General features: G+C 41.6%; 1 protein-coding gene across 1 annotated transcript in view; it reads left to right on the plus strand.

Moving 5' to 3' along the window:
- The window catches only part of LOC109629638 (adhesion G protein-coupled receptor A3), a 172984-nt gene that overhangs the window by 62993 nt on the left and 86650 nt on the right, over positions 1–23341 (plus strand). The window contains 2 exon segments of the mRNA XM_020087410.2: positions 45–134; positions 136–279. Of these exon segments, the coding sequence (XP_019942969.2) occupies positions 45–134; positions 136–279 (234 nt within the window).

Genomic DNA, 23341 nt, shown 5'->3' on the forward strand with positions numbered 1-23341 from the left:
AATCTCTGCCATCCCTTCTTTCTCTGCCACCACCCACTGCTAAGGTGTCTGCTAACATCGCTCTGGAGGCCTTTCTGATCCGGCCGTCCAACTTCCTCGGCCTGTCCTGCACGGCCCTCCAACGGCCCCCAGCGTTCGCCCCCTCCCCCCCCCCCCGACAGCCACTCCCACGATGACAAAGGCGCGGGCAGAGAGCGGGACACCGTGGTGGAATCGATGCTCAACTTCAAATGCCACACCGTCAACAGCAGCGGCTCGCCGGCCAGTCAGATCAGCAAGGTAAGGCGCATGTTAACATGATGATGTGAAACAAAAAAATATGTTATTCTGTTTTTCCTTGGCTAAAATCAGATCCAGCCTGGGGTCAAGAAATGTTATTTCTCTTTCTCCAACCTCAGTCTGTTTTTGTTTTATTTTTTTGAAAAGCCAGACACTTTGTATTTTGTGACACTCTGTAAAAGGAGGGTTGAGAGGAGGAGGACATATGATGTTCTAACAGAGGAGAAATAATACATTTGAAAAGAAATAAACTATGAGTTTGGGAGAACAGCTTGTACAGTAGCTCGTGGGCACAATACAATTAATTTTCCAACAGCACACAGTAGAAGCATGTGAGAGGGATTACCACCTGCCCTTAAGTTGCTTGTTGCCTATTTGTCCCGGCAAGATGACACCTTGTTTGGGTTTGTTGGCACGCCATAGATCAGCTGGTGATAGGTGGGGTTGTAATAGGGCTAAGGCCTGTAAATAGGGTGGTAATACGGGAGAATGCGGACCACTCCCCTGTGATGGATTACATGGCCTTGCATACCCATCACTTTAAATCAGCTGCGGCCCCACCGCGGCTCCAGTTGTCGCTATCACACATGACAAATACCACGACAACGGGGTGGAGGCGAAACTCTGCAGGCGAAACACTCGGCTCACCTCACTCTGAAGTGTGAGTGGGTGTGGGTGTATATTTCAGGTTGCACGCTTATTTCATATCTCTCGTCTTCTCTGCTGTGACAGTGTCAAGGCTTTGCAATTAGAGCACCAAGTACTAGCTGCAGGCTTTGAGTAGCATGCATGTATGTAAATGATGTACTGTATGTATTTCAGGAAAATGAGAGAAGTCATTTTTACCAGTACAACATGGTCAAATTAGGCATAACATGTATTTTGGTTAACACTATGAACATCTCTGAGCCTTGTATTTTTAGTTTCGACAGGATTCATTACATTCTCAAGTCAGGTCTAGAAAAAAAATAAAAACATTTTGTTGATTTCTCTGTGCTGAAGCTGGATTGTTGGGCTCAACCCCAAGGCTTCGCAAGTCTTGGCACTCTGTGTCTTTGAGTAGCATATTTGAGCATGAAACCCCCAGTACGGTGGATTTGGCTCTTCACAAACTGAGGATATGAGAGGATTTGTTGACGTGCGGTGCACTCCTAAGCTTCCCATCATCGCCCCTTGTCAAGTAATAGTCTACAAAATGTTCTTTCTCTGTTGTTTCTATCAGCAGCAATTATCAAATCAACCTGGTTGAATATAAATTATCTAATTAAAAGGTTAAAAAAAGAACACAGAAACAACTAGAAGCCACTTGCATGAACACTTATCTGCAATGCATCAGTGTCATTTTACATGAATTAGGGTTAATGCCTCAGTTTAATTTTACCACTGTCAGTTTAACCTGTTCTTCTTCATATGCCCCATAGTGCTACAATGATAGACAAGCGATGCACTGTATTGAGTTAACGTTGGTAAATGATAGAGACGATCTAACACTGTCATGCAGCTGTCAGCAGTTCCTCACAGCAACAGGAAAACGTATTCAGACTTGAAGAAGGATTCAGATTTGATATTTAACCTCAATCCTGCACAGGGGGATAATCACAGCAGGTTTCAGCAATGGAATTTTCCTTTTTTTCATGCAATGATGATGCCTGCAAATTCATTTCACCCAAGTAAAAAAAAAAAGATCCTGGTTCATACAGAAAAAAAACAAAACATGTGCTGCATAATCTCCAGATAATCCACATACAGAAATGTCACACAAGATGAGAAAACAAAACTGTGCAATGAACAATTGAAACACTTTAGCACCTTTGAGATACATTTTTTTGTGTGAGTATGTGTGTGTGTTTGAAACAAAGCCACTTTGTGTGTGGACTGCATATGAGGCATTGTGTTCTTGCTTGTGTGTGAGGTGAATTGATGACGCATTGCTGTTCTACTTGTCGTGTGAGTAAAAACCCTGTCTGCGTAGAGTTCACACAGCAAACACCAAATCAAACTATTCCTACTGCACAATTCAGGTTTTCTCTGCAGGCAGAGCTAGTTACACATCACAACTTGGTAAATTAACTTTGATAAAAGAAAATGAAGCAGTGTTTTTATGTCGTAAATCAACCCTCCCAACAAACAAACTTGTTCCCCTCTGAGACACACACACAATGTTTATCTAACAACATTACTTGTTAAGGTTTGGTATTCATGTGCATTGAATTCAAATGTCAAATACCTGTTTAAATGCACTATACCTGTGATTACCTAGATGTTTAATACCTCTGTAGCACCAGTGTGTTCGTGTTCACCTCTGTAGTTACTTTTTTCCTGACTGTATCACCTGTATCACCAGGATAAAGCAGTGCAATTATGTATACATGAGTGGCTTAAGACGGTGATGGGGGTTATTGCCTTACCTGTGGCTAGTTGGCGTGAAGAATTCATAATAATAACTGGAGAGCAGCACATTAAGACGCTGTAGCCCTGTATCACCATTAAGTTAATCTTGATTTAACAAGGCACGTTGACTAAGATCATCACATAAATGAAGAGGCCAATTTAAAGCGACCGTCTTGGGAAGCACTTGTGGGTGGAGGGACGGTTCCACACACTCAGTTTCAATCAATATGTACTTGAACATCACCATGCTTAAGAAACTATATTGTATAAATATGTTAAATGTAGATGATATTTTAAAGAGATAATAATTCAAGATTTGTGTGCACAACAGTCCATGAAATTTCACACGCATTGTCTGTGCTTCAATTTTGGCAAATGTGCTGCTATTATTCTGCATTTTATTCAGCCAGTTTTCTTCTGTGGCAGACTCTCACAGACTTGAGATATTTGGCAAATTTTTTTAGGGACGAAAAAAATCAGTCAGTTCAGGGAATTGTGAGATGAAGAAGTGTAATACTATTTCCACCTCATTTAGCGTGTGGATTGAACACAGTTTGTCCTCCCTGGGCGATTCCCGCTCTCTCACCTATGAGCTGCCGAGCTTCCGCAGCCCCTGCTCCTCTGGAGCGGTGGTGGCAAGGGGAGCGGCGCCCTGCTCAAGAGCACTTTAATGGTAATTGTTGAGGGAGGCCAGTGCTACTTCAGTAGCCTATAAAACGGCGCTAATCTATTCAAGCCATCACCACCGTGCAACAATATCCTGAAATGTTTCTCCCCCAACTCTCTTGCTGCCTTTCGCAGGGCATGTGGGCAAGACTTCGCCAATTACTGATTATCTGGGGATGTCTCATAGGGCATGTGCTCCGGTAACCTCTCTCTCACATGCACACACAACGAGACACACACAATCTTAAGAATTCACATCCGGTTAATTTAGTTTTGCTTAATTTATAAAAACAATTTATAAAATCTGATAAATTATGAAAAAAGTGTCTTCTGTTTCGTTTTTTTTTTTAATTTTTAATATTTTCTTTGACAAGTACAATTGGCATGTTTGAAGCAGTTATCTTTTGGAATTTATACAATTTATACTTTGTTTGTTATATGCTTGTAGTTGTAAATCTTTCTTTTAAAGGGTTGTGGGGGGAACTGGAGCTAATCCCAGTTAACATTGGGTGAGAGGTGGGGTACACCCTGGACAGGTCGCCAGTGTATCGTTATTATCTTAATAATGTACATGTTACTTAAAAACATACAACCACAGTGCGGTAATTGTTGTTTTGTTTTTTGTTTTTTCTGGAAAACAGAACAGAACATGGAGGTCCTGAATAGTGACACTATTACAATGAGAAAGACAAATGGAAAGAAGGTTTAAAGAACTTTATGTCATATATGTATCAATGTATTTGACGAATTGCGTACAAAGGCAAAAATTAAAGGAACACGAGGAGTCTTTGGTGATTAGACTCCATCCTGGTGGTCTGTTCCAGTCGCGGGCAGTAGGTTGCTGTTGGTTACTATCCATGGTTGTTTTGCTACAAGACTGCAATCCTCGCTGAACTCGCTCAGTGCGTTGTCTAGTTTACTCATATATATCCTCCCTTAACTATAAGTTGCAACGATCTTTGTGCATGTTTATAAATGAGTAACACCTTCGATGTGATTTCAAGTTGGATTCTAAATAGTGCAGCCTGATATAATCTTATATTTGAATGCTGGAAGAATTGAGTGCAAGTGTTGCCATGACAATGGCGGAGATCATTCAGCTGAGACAAATCTCATGATTCTGGGTCTCGCAGCAGCAGGTTGCCCAAGTCAGCGTTATGCAGGAGAGTGAGGCATGAAAATAACACCGACGAGTGTAAATGATGATGAAAACAGTCATAGTATAGCAAATATAAATATATAAAGAAACAAAATAGTATGTGCAGCAATTCTGACTTGAGACTGAAGGTCTGTTGTGTGAAAGTATCCATCTTTTTCCCACCAGGAGTGTGAACCATGCAAGATAAATACATTTGGTATAACAGGACCACATAACACACACACGCACGCACGCACGCACACGCACGCTCACTCCCCTATGACTCATCAGTCAGCTTGTCTAACACTGCTCAGTTTAACAGCACACTGTGAAGACGGCAATAGACACACAGCACCAAAGCTTGTTATAGAGCAAAGGAGTTACAGCAAAGACACAAACGGGCAGTGAAGAAGCTGGAAAAATATTCCTCTTTGGATGGACACACGTCATCACACACGTCATCAGTGATCCTATTCCAAACCAAGCTGCTTCACATTTGGCCAGTAGTTTCATCTCCTTTGTGTTTTTTCGTTTTGGAAGCGTTGTGAATGTTTTTGAATAGTTTTATATTGATTGTCTTTTTCTTTGCATCTGTAGCATAGTGAGGAGTCTGTATGTAAGTGACATAGGCATTCATGGCTTTAAACTTTTAAACTGCAAAAGCTTTCTACAGCAGCCTGCCGCCAGTTTATTATTAACGATGGAAAGGTGGTTTTATATGTGATTAATGGGATATATCCTAAAAAACGTCCCCATAAACTCCTCCTCCAGGCTGTTTCCCTCCGTCCTTGTGTAAGTGGCTGAGTGATCTGCTCTCTGTCTCACTCTGGCAGCAGCTCTGCACCGTTTAGAGCCATTTTGGGTCCAACTGGACGAAGACACACAGCATACGGCCCCGCTGCGCCGACACCTTGCCAAAAAGTGGCGTAATAAAACACAGCTTTACAACATCGTCGTGTTGCATAATGCGCTCTGGTGCAAAAGTTTGTGCCTCCTGATTGATTTTCTGTATTTATGCACATACATTTTAGCAAATGCTTAGAGTATATAAAAGAAGACCAGAAGAAAAAAAGGAAAAAGCTAAACATTATAATTAAGTAACACATAATAGTGTTCCTGATAAATATGGATTTGTATAAAAAAGGAGAAATCTTCAAGCTATGGCAGAGATATGACCAAAAATTATATCAAGATAAATTACATTTTGTAATTTTCTATATCGATAATTATCATTATAAATGTCAGGTTATTATTTAATTTAAGTTATAAGACCGATTTTTGCTCCTGAGTGAAAGGTTATAAACTCTGTATGAGCAGAGACAAACACTTGATAAACAGCAATTATGTGTTATACTTCCACCGCCTGCTAACACCTATCAATTCTACATTTTTTGGGAAGTTGTTCCAATGTGGTGGACTGACCAACTGACCATCCCACATTGCCATCCATAAAGTCATCCCATAGTGTAGTAGATGTGCATATCCCATGAACCAGAAATAGCTGCTGAACCAGAAAAGATGAAGTAAAGGAACCTTGGTGGATGTCTCATTAAAACTGCATTGAAAGGTCCCACAGTGTGCAGACCTCTTCTTTTGTTCCTCATCCATAGAGTCATGTTATTAAAAAGGCTGATATGTCTATTGACCTTGTAGATGTTCCTATTGTATCTGTATAAGAAGACAGATAAAGCAAAACCAATGTGAGAAGCATAATTTTTTCCCTCTCATTTCTTTTTCATTTTCACATCTCTGTGTGAATCTCACCCACATATCAACGTTACATCATTATCCAGATATATCATATGAAAATGAACACCCCCATGCATTTTTCTACAGTTGCTGACTCTCATACTGTTTCAAATGTCTGCTTAAAACCTAATTGTTTGGGATAAAGCTGAAATAGTGAGTGCTCCAAAAAAAAGCCATCTTCAAAAAGCAAACACTCCTTCTGTCTTCCACCCTTCATCTCCACAGACTGCAGAAAGGTGGCTTTGACAAACCTGCTGCAAAAATTTCTGAACAAATTCTTGTAGATGTTGAATTAGATAGAAATTGCCTCAATCTTGAAGCTTTCTTCTCTGCTTGAGCTGAAAAAGGTTGTGTGAGGTGAAACACTAGGTTGTGTATAGAGGCTGGCAGTTTTCACAGGGTGATTACGGTACCATTTCAAAGACTTGATGGATGCAAAGATCGACAACATGACTGCTCCCCAAAGGTGAAGCAGAGTGTCTTGTTTGCCAAGCGGTGGCTGGATTATAAATGGTCAAAAACCCTGTCTCCTCCATGTTAGTGGATGGGACATGGACTGAAATTATAAATCAAAGTACATATCAATAACCCAAAACATGTTCTTGAATATTTAGTCTTATCTTTCAGTTCTTACCACTGCTATATAAATGGGGTGAAATGTCATGATTGGTTGACTGAGTGTTTTTCAGTGGGACCTCACTATCATCCCTCAAGTGCTGCTGAGGTAGCAGATGGCATGAAGCAAAGCATGATGGGAGGGAGAAGAGACACGTCGTCCATCTTTCCAGCTTACACAGTCTATGATTGGACTACAAAAATATAGCCTGACACAGTTACTTGATTTTAAATGTTGGCAAATGACAATTGCCATAGAAGGCTACTTTCCAAGTTTACCTCACAGTTAACCACCCAATGTGAAGTCTCTGCAGCATCCACTCCAAACATGGGACACTAAAGAAAAGTAGAAAGCTCAGAAAAAAGATCTAGAGCTGATTTGTGTTGTATAAATACAGTTCTTTTGATTTTTTGTTTAACAGAATGATCTCCAGGTTGGGAAGCTTTGAGCTTAGTGACTTATCTGTCATTAATCTGTAGCCGACACTTAAACCTGACTTTAAAGCTGAATTTTTCTACTTCAATAAAATAAAACTGAACTGAAAAGTTTCCAGCATCTTGCCAGATGAATGCGTGTTTGTCGGCTGACCTTTGGTTGGTATCACGCTGTTTAATACCACGGTGTCACTTTGTTTGGAACAGATTCAGAACTAATTATCCCTAAATTACACAACCATATGGCATCTTATACTATTTCCCAAGTCAGTGGACATCACCTTGAACTGAACTGCAGACTGTGTGGTTCACAGACGATGACAGTTTGGGACAATATTTACTACCTCAGATCCCCCTCTTCCTTGTCATTGACAGGTAATTAGTGGAAGCCTTTAGGCTGAACGAGGAGAGTATTCCCAGCTCCCCGTCTCCTCCGACAGTCTGCTGCACAGAGCGCCACTGCTTCTTAATTACAACCACACCGCTCTGCGTGGGTGTGTGTCTTTTTTTCTTTCTTTTTCTTTTTTTTTTTAAATGGAAGTGTATGTGGATATGTTTTTGGTGTGAGGGTGTGTTGGATGTGCGCGCATGTGTCTGTGCTCATCGCCCTCCAGGTTGTAGCAGAACAGAGCCGGCGGCTGGCGCGCAGTAAATGCGTTCTCTGTGTCAGCACAGGCATCTAAGACGACCAAATATGACCTAGTTTGTCCCGATTCAGTAAACATGGCGCTTTATGAACCTGAATGCATAATGAGCTGATAACTCGCTTCTAATTGGAACATGTTAGGGATGTGTTGTGTACAGTGCTCTAATAAGCAATGGAGGATTTAAGTGCTTAACTCCAACATAAGTGGTGCAACAACTCTTCATTAGCTCGTTGACCTGCGTCTCTGTGTGCAGGGGCCGCGGATTGAGAAAATCTTCCCTTCTATATTTGACATGCAAACGACTAGGAGTTAATTGTATGGGTTCTGCACAACAGTTAAGTGAAGAAGTCAAATGGCAATGAGCATTAACACTGGGAGGGTCTGAAGGTTTTATTAGTTCATGCTTCTTAATTAAGAGTGGCTGTGTTGTGCATGCTGGCCATAGGTGTATAAGTCTGAAAGCATGGGTGCATATTAATGTGTCTTTATAAGTGAATATACACTCAGCTGCAAGGTTACTAGGTACACCTGGCTTAATATAATCCTATGATAAGGATCAGGATTGTAATGTTCGGTTTTGTTTTAAATTGCTTTAGACATGAAAATGTCCACACAATAGGGTCTGGACTTTTCCTTCCACATGTGAAGAAAGCACCAGTGTTGAACCAAGAACTCTTGGATCCTGTTGTCTTTCTAAGTTGACATGTTTGTCGGTATCTTCTACTTGTACGGGTCCTGTTTTTCATCCTGAGACGTTTTTATCCCTCAGTTTTTTGTCTGTTACCTGTTAAATCAACAGGTGGAGAGGTGTTTTTGTTATTTAGCCTGTACCCTCACTGATATTAATTAGAGTGAGCTAATAATATCTGTATAACTCAGCACCACAAACTGCAGCCTCCATAATTATCACATAAAGTCTCTAAAAATGTTTCAACAACAAAAAAAGAATATTATTATGGTCCTACTATTATAAGAATATCTTATTTTTTGTGTGTACCTAATAAACAGTGTGTCTTTTGGGTTGCTGCATTTTTTTGTGCATCAATTCAGGAATGTTTGTGTGCATGAAAAAAGTGTGAGTCTGCGCAGACGTCTTATGCTCAGCAGAGAGAAGGCATATAGAAATTTTACTCCGTCCCCAAGGAATCACATCTTCTTTTCCCTCTCTTTCTCTCTTTGGTGAAACAAACAGGCCTGTGATGCAGCGGTGAGAGGCTTTGAATGCTAAACACATCATAAGAGAGGAAGGCAGAGCGAGGAGGAGGAGGAGGAGGAGGAGGAGAGGGATTATAAGGGTGTGAGACAAAAAGAGAAGTGAAATTGAAAGACAAAAAAGAACAAGAAAGGATGGGACGCAGTCAAAAGTGACAAATGAGGGACTGGAGCTGGACAGCTGGACATATTTGGGAAATAGAGGGTGAGAAGAGAGATGGAGAGACTTAGCAAGGGAGGGTGATATTAAGAGCAGCAGAATGAGAAAGGAAAAAAAAGTGCTGTGAATGGCTGGAGATCAGCAGGCCCTGGAGACAGAGATTTATTTCCCTTTGTGGACGAGTGGAGGATCTGATCCTCTCTATACTTCCTGTACAGACTCTGTGCTGGACAAGCAGTCCTCATCTGAATCATTCACCCCATCTCTGACCCTGCAGTAGCACCCACCCATTTTACTCCGATTCACCAATTCATTCCATGTAGCGTTGAGTTGAATCATCCAGGATGCTCTACTGTTTAGTGCAGTGCTTGCCTCTGTTGACTGTGTAGTCTGATGCAGTCATTCACTGCTACATAACAATGTTTTTCCTCTCTGTGCCACAGTGAGGAGATGAATGGAGGCATTTGCTCATTTCTGACTGTCCTTTAAAAAAAAAACAAAAAAAAAAAAAACATTTAGCCTAGATGTCATTTTCTCTCTGGTGTGCCACTCCACTTATCAGGCGAGCTGAACCATACTCTGAGCCTGCTCTGGTGCGTCCTGACAGCTACTGAAGGGATGACAGCTCCGGCACTGCCCACCACTGCAGTAAAAATAATCCTTTGAAAACCAGTACACTTGTATCTTCATCCAAATTGTATCTTCAACAATCATGTGAAAGAGAGTGTTGCCTCATCCCAGTGTTACCTGGAGTGAGCAATCTTTTCAATGTGAATTGGAAACATTTGGGAAATTCCTTTCTGAACAGTTGTGAAATTGTGAAAATTCTTCACAAATCACAAATTGTGTGTGAAATCTCAATCACAATCTGTTCTCATATATAGTGATTGTATCATTCTTCATTCTGCAACCAAGACGCAAACAAAACATCAGCAAATACAAATGAAATGAGAACATAACTTCACATTGAGTATTTCGAAGAATTTCAAAAAACAACATTTTTGTTAGATGGTTACAATTTTTTCAGGAGCCAATCAGATATCAGCTGGGGGATAGCGCCCCCTGGCCCCATCCCTGGATTCACCCCTGCCATACATGATTCTCTGGGAATTTGGGGAAATGCCCTGATTTCTGCATCCAACTCTTTGTTCAGTATTTTTTCATACTCATGCTGATAAACTGACAAATGTACAGGGGTGGAACTTACATGAAAGAAGTAATAAAACCAGGCTGGTTGCTAATAGTTCTGGACAGTCGAGTGGAAATTAATTGCACCAGCATCTGTGCCTCTGAGATCCGAGTTTTACCTAATCTGATTTCTTTTGGGTGTTATTAGCTGTGAAAGAATAAATCTATCCTGCACTTGTACTCACTTTTTCCTGCACAGTGTTAATAAAAGGCAGAACATTAAAACATAATAGCAATGCACCATGCCCCAGTAACATAGGGCTCTAAGAAACCACTAGCACCCACCTGTTTGCACGGGTGGGTGGTGCTAGACTGCTAACAAATAACAGAGGTGAAGCTGACCCTCGAGGAAGAAGATGTGCCTGTTTGTCATGGAAAAAAAAAAAAAGGCTCTGTGACTGACCAGCCACAAACTGAGTGAAATCTGAATGTTTGTGGTGTAAGAAAAACCGTGCTTGTTTTCCTGGAAGGTTGACAGTGTTGATTCACAGGTTTTCAGCCAACAGCAGCAATATGGTTCATGTCCCAGTGTAACTCTGAAAGTGAATGAGCAACATCTTTCCTCCCTGAATAACAAACGCAGCCAGCATTCGAAGACCGGCCAGCGCTGGAAGCCGGTGGTACGCAGCGGCTGCCAGCTGTTTTTGTGTGTCACTACACATTTGAGGCACGAATTTGCTGAAAAGTGTGTGCTGAGCAAACTTAATCGTGATAAACGTTATTCTGCAGGTCTGACTTTTACATCTCCTGATCCGGATGCTTTAAGTGACTTTGTCAACTCTGTGACAGCTGCCGACATGTCCTCTCTGCAGCCAGTTATCTGTGCTTCCAATTTGACATGACAGTAGGTCATTATGGTCTCGTAGTCATAAGTTGGACCTTTCCCTTCACTGCAGTCTGAGGGCATTCATCATCCCCTGTCGTCTCATTGGCAGCTATTGGATCCACTGCCTCAGTTTCAAACATGCTTTACCACTGGCCCTATCCAATGTTGACAGAAATAACTATTTCATACCCTTTTCTGTTCATTTATCTTCCAAGCACATACAAATCCACACTTTAAATGGCAGATATACATCATTAAAACTTTGAAATTAAAATGATTTTAAACAACAAGAAGAGCTAACGAGCTGTTGTAATTGGTCAACCTGTTCTCGCTTTGCCTGGCTTTGTTAGGAGGTGTGCTAACATAGCCGATAACTGTGCATTATGTAAATGTCAGGCATTATGATGTCATGTAATGGGTTGGAGTCGTGGACAGGACTACTGACGAGGTCTTTCTGGAGCCTCATCAGGAGCAGTGAGAGAGGAGCTCCTTTTACCACAGACTACAGGCTTTTTAACTTTGCAGAACTTTTACATACAAAAATAAACCTGTGATGCTACAGTAAAGAAACTGAAAAAGCTTAGCATGACTTCTTTAAACCTAAGATGTCCTCTAGAACATGACAAAAACAATGATCTGCTGCCTAGACATCTGCTTTTAACATTATTTTAAGAACAATCATCACAATAGCATGAATGGCCCTATTTCTAACACACACTTTAACCATTCCTCTCACTCCCTCTCTGTTCTCCCTCCTGCTCCCCTCATCCTTCTTCCCCAGATCCCTTCATGTGGCTAAAAGCAGCAAATGCTGAGCCAACTGGCTGCGTTTGTCTCCCATGCGCTACTTAATCTGGCCTGTCCTGCTTTATCTTCAACCTTTGCTTCTGGTCTGCAAATCACAGCTCAATTGACTCTTTGCTTCTATCCTCCTTTCCCTCCCTCTGCCCTCCTTCATGTCCTACAGCGGACGCCCCCTCCCGAAAGAAGGGAGCAGCAGGGGGGGAGTTTTTGCAATCCATCTCCTGACATCCATCCCTTGTGTTCCTCTGGTTGTGTTGCAGGCTGCTTTTTGTCCTCACATTCTACATCCCGCTCCGTGTGGGGTACCCTCAGGATGCTGTAAGAGCAGGTCGCCCAAGGGGAGCTATGTGTTCGACTGGCGTGCATTAAAATGCCAGTATAAACAAACAACTGCATCGACATGATCTGATATGACATCAAACGTAGAGGTGGGCGATATAACCTGAAATTAATATTACACATCACAAGAGTTTGTGGCCACCTTAAAGGTACTGTGTGTAGAATTTAGTGGTGGAGTTGCATGTTGCAGCTGAACATCCCTCACCTCACCTTCCCTTCCAAACATGACAGAGAACCTGTGGAAACCTCCAGTTGTCATAAAAACTCAAAAGGTGTTTAGTTTGTCCAGTTTGGATGACTGTAAAAAACACGGCGGCCTCCATGGAGAAGACATGCTTCTGATGTAAATATAAGGTGTTTAAATATAAAGAGTTCATTCTTGATTAAAGAAAACAACAATTCATACAATTCGGATTACACACTAGTGACAACATCACTATGATTATTTTATATCAGATTTCTGCCAATAGATCCCTTTCACCTAAATCTTACACACTGGACCTTTAATGTCCTCGTCTGGTTCTGACGCTCCACTCATCTATTTTAGCTGAAGATAACTTTGACGCCTTAATTGATGAGTTGGGCTGCTCCCTTTTTACCACACTCTTTACCTTAAGGCGACGATTATAGGCTGATGTATTATAGGCTGTTTTACTTGTTATTTCACTACAAGATATACTGGATGAGGTGAAGAAAATAAAATGCTTTATTTTTTATAATTAGGCTGTTGATTTATAATGGTGATTGTACAATCTATGTCGTGGTGCACTATCACACCAGTGATGACTATGACACTGGTGAACCTCCCACATCTTATGTCGTAATGTGCACAGAGACATTCTGGTTAAACGACAGTTTCCCTGCACAGTGACACCAGGCAGCTGTTGATGTGACCCATGTAAATCCTGTGGCCAAATGAAAGCTGAGGAGACATTTTTGGTCACTTTATGCACTTGACTGCGTTGCTTGGTTTAATGTTTGAATTTGGCTTCTGTGTGTATAAACTGCTGGCGTGCTAAACTATGTGGAGCCGTGAATAGACCACCAGGTCCACCTGCAGTTGCACCTGACACGTGTGATTTGCTGAGGACAACATATGCTGCTGCTGCTGTGTTTGTATGCAGACAGTTTGCACCTGCTTGGATGGAGAGGACTATAAAAAAACACATATATGCTCAGCAACACACACACTCGCTTTGACAAATAAAATCTAAAAACCTTCACTAACACCCTTGAGAAAAATCTGTCACGTCTCATGTAAATCGTCCCTTTTCACCTTCCTTCCCTGTCGGTTCAAAACCATCCCTCTTTACTTCCCACTCTTTTATCAGCTCCATCCACAGCATGTTTTGGGGGAAACAGTATCGTCTAATACTCGCAAATAGCAGACGAAAAAAAGTACTTTTTCTAATTGCTCTGCAGTGTGTTTGCGTGTTGCACCATCTGTGGAGCGTCTGCCGCTCCCTCAATTAGAATTCTTAGATCAATGAGACTGGGGTTTTACTGCACAGTCAGTGTTTGCTCAGATGGAATCTGCTGCAAGAGCACCGGCTTTCACAAGTTCTAATTACAGTAACGCTGCGCTCCCCTCTCAACGGTGAGATATCACTCTCTGTCTCCCCCTCTGTATATTTCTCTCTAATTATTGTTATTCCTCATGTGGAAATAGTGGTTTCACCCCCCTACTGTATCTGTTACTGCGCCGCGCAAAGCTGTAAATTTGGCATCGCGGCTACGAGTCCTCCCACAGAGTGTCCATAATTTTGGATTTACTGAAACAATATAAGCTGCTTATTTTCATTGAGACGTGTGTGTCTCGTACAGGGAGAGTGGAACAGGCGAATACACACAGACACATAAACACGTACATGTGCACGACATTAACTCATGTGCTATTTAAGGTTTGGAGGGTATCTATGTGGGTCCTTAAGGGTGTTACCACAGCAAATCTGTGTGGTGCTGCTCAGATCAACTGTAGGTTTTGGTTCATTTAGGTTGGTGTGGAAGCTGTTAGGTGAAAGTTGGTGCAGACTACTTGTCTGGTTGTTGTCCTCTGATGTAGAATCATTTGTGGTGAAAGCAGACCAAACACACTGAGTTTTGTCGTAGAATATACTGTATTGATTTACTTTCAAATCTATCTACAGATCAAAAAGTGAGCTCCTGAAAGAGAAAAGAAGTTTAAAAATTAGTTAAAATTAAATGACCATGCAGTAGCTTTAACTGTAAACGTCTTTGTGATATAACAGCACTTATTTTTCCTTTACATACATGTGACAACCCTATGAAAGTATTAATAGACACTGTAGATTTAATTCAGTTTCCTGAAATCTCCTAGCAGTCTATAGGAAAATGTGTTACTCTTAGTCTGATAATACTGATGCAAATCCCGCTGCTTGCAGACATGCATTGGACTCCTCGTATCCTCCGTATTTTCACCACATCTCCTCGTATAAAGTCCATAGAAATCCAGGAGAAGTTGATGTGAGAACACAGCAGGGTGTTCCCCCGCTGGATTCACCGTGAGCAAGTGAATGATGCTTCTAACGCGTGACAGATGCAAAAATGAAAAAACAAAACAAATATCTCCCGGTGAAAAAGCATTGGCATACACGTAGAAGACGCCGATAGAGCTGGAGATGGAGTCGGCTGCTGTACACAAAATTACGTGATCCCGCAGTGGAGTTAATACGTCGCTTCCTGTCTCTGTCTGCTGCAACCGGCTGCTCCCCCTCTCGCCTAAATAATGATGTGGAGGATTTGATGCTGGAGCTGTCTGTGGTCCCTGCGTCTTATGTCAGCAGTGCAACCAAAGCAGAACGACTTTAACACTGTCTACTTAAGCATCAATTTATTGCAAGTCATATCATCATCGAAATATTCAACAATGATCTCACATATTGTATGTTTTTCTAATATCATCCAGCAGCCTGGCCATGCCCCAATTACTGCAGGTCACTTTTACACTTTCAGAAAGAAAAGCTGAAACCAGATTTATGACAGGCAAAGCAAACAGTCCATTGCAAACAGGCAGGTTTCAAAAGGCTCTAGTGTAGATAGTGTAAATCCCAATCACAGATGTAGTTGTGTCTTTTGTCATGTGTCGGAATTTCGCTGCTCTCTTAGATGGTTTGCTGAATGTGACACTGCTTTTATCCTTTGGTAGCCTCCTAAGAGCCACCAGACAAAGTAAACACAAAAGCTTCAGTAAAATGCTGCTCGACTTACTGTCAGCCACCTGGAAATTGATTTCCAACTGATCCATGAAACACTGATAACACAGGATGGTAACGATCAAAAGTGTCCAATGAACAAGTTGCCTGTCATTTCAAATAACATCATGTTTGCAGCTCTTGTTTCTTGTGGGTTAGTGTGAGTGTCTGAGTCTGAGGCCATTTTCATCTTTCAATTGTAAGATCGTGTGTGTCCAGTTACAGCAAAGCAATTAGATTGTTTGCATTTCTAAGAGATTTACAATTTGTAAATCCGAGATCTTTAATTGTTTAATTGGAAACATACCAACAACTTTCATCCAGCAGGTGCTCGTTCTTGGAAACTGTAGCTCTAATAAATAAACAGAGGACAAACCAGAGTATAAAAATCTTCATGGTCAGATTTAAGTTGCAGGAGCTGAATCTGATGTGTTGTTATATTCTTTATATTTGGTGAGATGACGGCTCACACGTGCTCTGTCCGGTCAAGGAGCTGCTTCTGGTCCTCTGCTCTTTTGTTTAAATGCACTGTGGGTTTCATTGTCGTCCTAAATTAACTGGTTCTTTGCTTCGGGGCAAAGCAAACAAACCGTAGATATTCAAAAAAGTGAAGAGAAGGAGCGCCGCCTGGACTCAAAGTGAATTAGTTTGAGGTGCTCTCTGGGTCAGGATACATGTGGATAAAACAAATCACACAAAACTCCAAGGCACTCTCTTTATAGCTATTAAAAATGCCTTTATTGTCACGCCATGGTCATGTGAACCTTAAAAAACAGAGCTCCCACGTGTTTGGGCATCCAACTTTGGTCAGGGAGTCAAACCGATCACTTTAAACAACAGTTCCTTTTTGTAGTGCTATTCAGCCAATAGGGAACTGCTATACTTAGATATGGGGTTGTATTATTAAGTATTATTGAATGTTTAGATTTATGCAGAGCAGGCTGGTTTTCTTCAACTGAACATCATGTCTGTTAAATGTTACTCACTTGTCTCATGTTTCACAGGAGCACTACAGTCGGACGCTGGTGGCTTTATCTTAAATCTGCATCTGAGTGAAATTTAAAAGCATTTAAAAAAATATATAAAATTAGACAGATGTGATGCAGCAGTTTAGAGCTGTATAACGGCTTGTTTTCCTGCTCCAGACACATTTCAGCCCTGTAACGCCATACATTATACAGAAGGTGTTGCCGAACCCGCAGTATCCACAAGACATGCATTATTCTGTGCTATGGCAGCAGAAATATCAAATCCTCACTGCTCATTCATACTCACCTCTTGAGTTCATTGCTGCGTCTGCCCACCCACTACTTCTGCATTCTTCTTTTTCTCCCACACACTCCTCGTGTTCACTTTGGAGTCAAGCTTTCCATCTTTGTGTTATTGCCTTTTAGCATTTGCGAATAACGATTTGCTGTAATTTTATTGTCCAGTTTCAGGGGTTGTTGGCAGAATTTAGCGCTCAGTGTGCTGATCTGCGGGGGTGCATCATGGGGATATAACATCACTGCAGCTTGGGAGGAAGAACTTTCAGTCATGCTTTTGTGTTTGCACGCTCACAAGTTCTAGTTTTCCCCTGTTAAGTTCTTTACTGTTTGTTTCTCCTGCATCATGATGGTCATTATATACTCTTAGATTCCTTCTGATTCCAGTGATAGCTGCAGTGAAATGACTTGCATGTTGACTCTGTTGAGTCTAATAGCTACCTGCTGTGGATGTGAAGCAGGAGTGGAGAGCAGTAATTACAATGGAGGAGACTGATCCTGCTCCACAGGCCTGGAATGTTAATGCCTTATCAGGCGTGGTGCATACTGCTGCAGCTGTACAGGGAAGATGTGTACTTGAGCGAAGGAGGTCTGCTGGATCTATATTTTTAGAGGGTCAGGGTGGCAATATGTTGCTTTACTTTGTCCAAGTTGAATTTAGTGGTAAGCTAATGCAGTGCCCATTCTAAAACTAAACATGCTTGTTTGGAATGGGCTGTTTGCTTGGCACATGGTAATTGCAGCTTTCTTCCTGAAGCCACGGCTGCTCCACAAAGAGCTTTTGTCCAAAGTTGGGTGAAGCTTGAATCACTGCGCAGAACCCAGAACTGGAGAATCAGTTGATGTTGCTGTTGTTGTGAAATTGTCTGTTGTTGGGAACATGGTGCTGACATCATTGATATTAAACATATCATGTGTCCAAATCTCACTAACTTTCACACACAAGAAGATGAATGGTTCCTGATTAATGTGTTCCACATATAGACAGACAGAGATTTCTGGAATTACTAGGTGGGAGATATTTCTTCTTCTCTTTGCCTCCAATGAAGTTTTTTCATTAAGCCATTTGCTTCATCATCAAATTGACTTAAATATATGTTTAATTTAAAGGATTTAACTGGCTCTGTGCTATATTTCATTTTCTGTCAACATGCCAAAATCAACAGTGTTTTCTGTCTTTTAGTATTCTCTGCGTGGCACACACCATTTGTTCCCGTTGAAAATGTAGATCGTCAAAACAAGCCACAAATTTATACACTACTAAATAATTTCCAAACAACGGAGCAGTGAAGTCTTCAGCAAACATTGCTCAAGCAAGAGTAAATAGTCGACCATTTGTTAGGGACTATTTTCAGACGCAGATGTGCTCATATTTACAGCAGAATATGGTGTGTGTGTGTGTGTGTGGGGGGGATTGACTCATAATAAACGACAGTGCCCTTGTTCATAGTAATGAAGGGACATGTCACCCTGTGCAGCAGTGTGGCTCACTGATACGCTTTAATAGATTTTGGACAACAATGGCAGATGAATCCATTAAGCTATTTTAGGCTTTGGCTCCACAGGTATAATTCTTGTTTTATTCTTTTTCATGGGAGCTCTTTCCGAGTGGAAACTATAGAGTATTCTGTTATCCTTAAGTTAACCCATTCTATTATGTATGTGTTTATTCAGTCTCAAAATTCATGCATATAAAAACCCAACCCCCCAGAGATACACACAATTGCCTAGAACAGTATTTGCAAATACAAAATCATACTCGTGAGTGGGCATTTCTGCTCCACGTGCACAACTGCAGTTCCAACTGCGGTTCCATGTGCACAGGTTGAGAGGATTGCCAAATCACCCGTCCCCACACAACTGCTCATCACTGCCTGAGGTTCGTTTGCACATCAAGTTGAATTTTTCAGACTTTGGAGGCGAGGACAGTGGCTGATGCTCCCCTCTTTTCAGTGGTCACTTTGAACACTTCACTCCCCAGCCTCTCTCTGATCTTCTAACCCAGTCCTGTGCACTTGTATCATATGCAACAGCAAGGTTTTCATGTGCACACATTTTGAGACTAAATAAACGCCATACCCCTGAAAATCTCAATAATTAGCATTTAATTGCATTTATATCCTCTTGATCACAAAGCTGACCCTAGACTTTCCTTCTGTATCTAGAGTCAGAGTCAGCTCATGTGCTCTTGACAACACGCATTATGTCAGGTGTGGTATTACCATTATCCATGTTCATTGTGGAGTATAATTGAATTGCTGTCTGCACTACAATATCCGCTAACAACCCAAATCACATTCAGTGTCAAGCAACGGGCCAGTGTGATTAAGTTCTTTCCCACTGCTAATTAAAACCCGACACAGAGGCACCGTAATTACCAAATTACAATGAATACACATAAATTTGGCCTGGTGATGCGAGTGGAGGACCATTGCACATAAAGGAAGGACCAGGGAGCGGTTATCTTATCCAAGTAAATGGAGCACAAATTCAAATTATATTCCCATCCAGTCCACACCTGTCTGACTGTCCCATCAGAAGAAGGAAAGGTGGACTTCTCTAATTGTCCTTCTCGCTGAGAGCTCGCTCTTTCTGTTCATGCCTCTCTCACACGCATTGAAGTGTGTAACCTTTTCCCTCGCTGTGTAAACCGGCATGGCGCTGCTCTGTGTTCTCCTGAAGAGCATAAGCAACTCCAAGCCCCACTAATCCCTGCTGGAGCTCTCAACTCTTTCTATGCACAGCACTGACTCCAATCCTAAAACAAGGGATCATCTGTATGTGTTTGCCAGCAGCTCAGCTCATCTCGTTAGCTGACTTACTTTGCATTCACGCTGCTCCTAGCGATATTGTTCTATGACACAAGGAAATGCCGGTTATGTTCCTAAACATTACTAGTATAAGTCTGGGAAAACTAATTTTTAATGATGAGAATCAAGGACCAATGAAACATGTATAATATGTTGTGTCTTGCAAAAACACAAACCACATTTATTTTAATCTCTGCTGCTTTTTTGCCACATAAAGGAAGTTGCTATGTTTTCTCCTTCCCTGCCGCCCATATCTAACAGGAACTAACTCTGGTAACAGTGGCTACCACCTACCAGAAGGTACAGTGAAGATAACAGCAGGCAGTGTGGTTGGTTAATGTGTGACAGTTAGCTGAGCTGTAGCCAGGATTGTATAAATGTTATGTAATGATCAATTTTATGATTACATTTGTATTTTAAAACTTTATTTCCTTTCGAGTGGTGCCAATATATATTATAATATATATATATATATATATATATATATATCACTGCATAACACAAAAGAAACACAGTTATAAACAACAACATCTACCACACATGTTAATACATCATTACAGCCACAAAATGACCAAATTAGATGAATAGATCAACAGATACAACCATTTATAACCATCAGGCATAAGAGGCTGAGGTATTTCATCCTGAAACATCATAGTGCACCAACCAGCAGCCACTGTCATCCTCAGAGTTCACATTTTACTGTGGAGCAACCAGCAAGTTGAATCTGATGGTAAAGAGTGAAATATCTTATTGGATGGATTTCAATCAAATTTGGTTTCTTCTCATAAGCTCTGATACTTGTGACTAAAAACTATGTAACCGTTGACCCCGGGAATACATCTTCCGATACAAGGCTTCTCTTGTGAGACAAAGACGCAAGACACAAAAGTGTGAAAACACAACATTAAGATCCCAGTTGAACCTTTGTCAGGTGAGATGTTTGACCTGGAGTCAGTCTGCAGGCTTCACTTCAGTGTTGACAAGGTTTCTCTGGTGACAGTCTCTGCTGTGTGTTTGAGCTGAGGTTTGGCAGGTGGACGGCTGATCTGTGTGCGTCACACACAAGTTAAGTGGCAGGTATGGGGAGGGTGAGGGTCACAACAGCTTCAATAATTCATCCCGCAGGTCTAAGGAACAAGGTGTTTCTGACTGGATTGCAGTGCCTCTGCTTTTCTGAGCTGCTTCCACAGAGAGAGCAGGCAGACAGTGAGATATAGGTTTCTGTCCGGGCCACTGGACAGTGGACGTTCATAATTCATGAAAGTTTGATAAGGAACTAAAAGCCTCCCCTTACTTAGACAAAAAGCAGGTGTCAGAGAGGTACAGAGGAGAGGAGCCAGATGGCGACGAGGAAGGAGAGTCCATCAGGTGGAGAAATTAAGGCGTCTCGAGCGAAGACGGCGAAAGGCAGAGAAAAGGTGAGGGTAATTATAAATTTGGTGGACTGAGAGGAAGAGACAGGGTGAGAGATAGAGACAGAGGTAGACATAAATAAAGCATGAACGAGGGAGGGAGAGTGAATTTAAAATGTTTTTTTATCCTTGAGAAAGCCCAGGTTGCCATTCCCAACACATATCCCAAGATGCTGTTTGTGCCACAGGAGAGCTTATGGAGCGAAACAGTCCAGCAGTGAGTCATCATGCACAATAGCCTGAATAAACCTGCACCAGCAGTAGCACAATGCAAAACATATTTTTCACAAGAGGAGGCACTCTGAAGGACACATCCACCTTATACAGATCTTCTCCAATTGAATTTAAATGGGATGATTACTGTGGATGGCAGATAGATGGAAGGCCCTCAACACACTTCTGACAAATACAGGAATTGGGATTTTTTTTCCCTCCTCCCCTCGTCCTCTGTCTGTGTAAGCACTGTGGTTTTTATAGGTCTTTCTGAGCCTGTGTGTCCCTGGCTCTGCTTCAGTGGCAGTGGGCGATCATTAGAGCTCTTTGCACCTGGCAGCCGCACAGTGGTCCGAGGATCTGGCTGTTGTCTGAGAAGCCTGGAGCACGGCAGCCAATCCCGCCGGACCACAGGCGGAGAGGAGGGCGCGAGCCACGCTCCTTGTGCAATGATTGGTGCATTGTTTCAAGGATCCCACCGCATGGCAGATTGACAGAGTGGGATGCATTGAAAGAGGACGATACGAAGGGGAGAAGGTGAACAGTGAGGGAGGTAGAGGAAAAAAAGAGAAAGAGACTGCTGCCTGCTGCTCTTTCAGGAAATTGAAAGAGTTTAGGAGAACATTTAATGAGAGGGTCATTACGTGAGTGGAGGGGAGATATAATATGTAATGTCTCTCACAGAAAGAGAAACCAGGTAGATGTTCAAGGACAATTACAATTTATTGCACCTTGCAGTTTTGACAATAAGATCTATCTGTTTTGATTTATACACATCAATATGATTAAAGTTAGGGCTGGTAAGCCTGGAAAAGGTAGCAGATCAGGCTACACTTTGAAAATATGCTACTGATACATCCCACCTCCTCCTATCAGTCCTCCTGTCAAAGCTACGCCCCCAAAACTCTGACTGATAACTGCTGCAGCCGACTTCTCTGCGACTCACTCGCTAACTTTAGTCCATAGTCTCTGCTTCTCCAGTGCACCTCATTTCATTCAGACACCAGCTTTGTTTATTTATCTTTTCAAACATCTTTATTTATTGATGCCCATCTGGACGTGAAGAGGATTTTGGCAAATAATAAAAAAAGTGTTTCGGAAAATTGTCCGTCACCGTCCAAAATAAGGGACGCATTTTTATTTTTAAAAAACTGGGAACCGAGGGTGGCATAACCAACACCATTATTATTACTAGCACAGGCATTGCAGCAGTAGCTAAGGGGATTAGAGCTTAACAAGTGCAAATTTGCTGAGAACTGGACACACAATCCCATCTGGTAAATAAACCTGAGCAGTGCAACAATTTGATTTTGATTTGAAGTCAGCAGTTTAACCAGATTTTCTGAACGCCCTTTATTTTAACAAGAGCCTGATAGTAACCACAATGACATGAGTGAGGATCGCTGGAGTCTGAGCTCTGAGGTAAAACCAGCAGATTATCTCTGATCACACTGATAGTTCCGGTGATGGTGGAGTTATGTGGTTGATTTTAAAACAGATTAACAGGATTGCAGTGATATTTGAACAACAGCAACCAAAGACAAATTTGGTCGAGAAATGCAGAAAGAGTTTGATTTTGATGGCATGGGAATTTTTGAGGACGACTGCTAAACTGGCAGAACATATTACAGCAGGAAGAAACTAATTTTAGCAGAGATACATAGGAAAACATTAGAGAAAAGGTCTTTCTTACTCTTTTGCCAAAGATTCATTTAGAGGAAAGCCTCGTAAATTCACCTGAAACGCAGATAATAATCCCTCATTTACAGAACAGCTGTGTGTGCAGATACAGCCAGCGGAGAAGGCTGTAAAATGTAAACTCTAATGGATGTAAAATGAAAGAATAAATTAGGCTAAGCTGGCAGTTTGTTTACAACCAGTCTGACCATCTGACTGCTCATCTTTTCTACTCTGGCTACATCCATGCTACTACATTGTAGTTAAAAGCTGCCGGTGAAAAATAAAACGATCTGTGTC

Source organism: Paralichthys olivaceus, chromosome 14 (assembly GCF_024713975.1).
Source record: "Paralichthys olivaceus isolate ysfri-2021 chromosome 14, ASM2471397v2, whole genome shotgun sequence".
Taxonomy (NCBI): Eukaryota; Metazoa; Chordata; class Actinopteri; order Pleuronectiformes; family Paralichthyidae; genus Paralichthys; species Paralichthys olivaceus.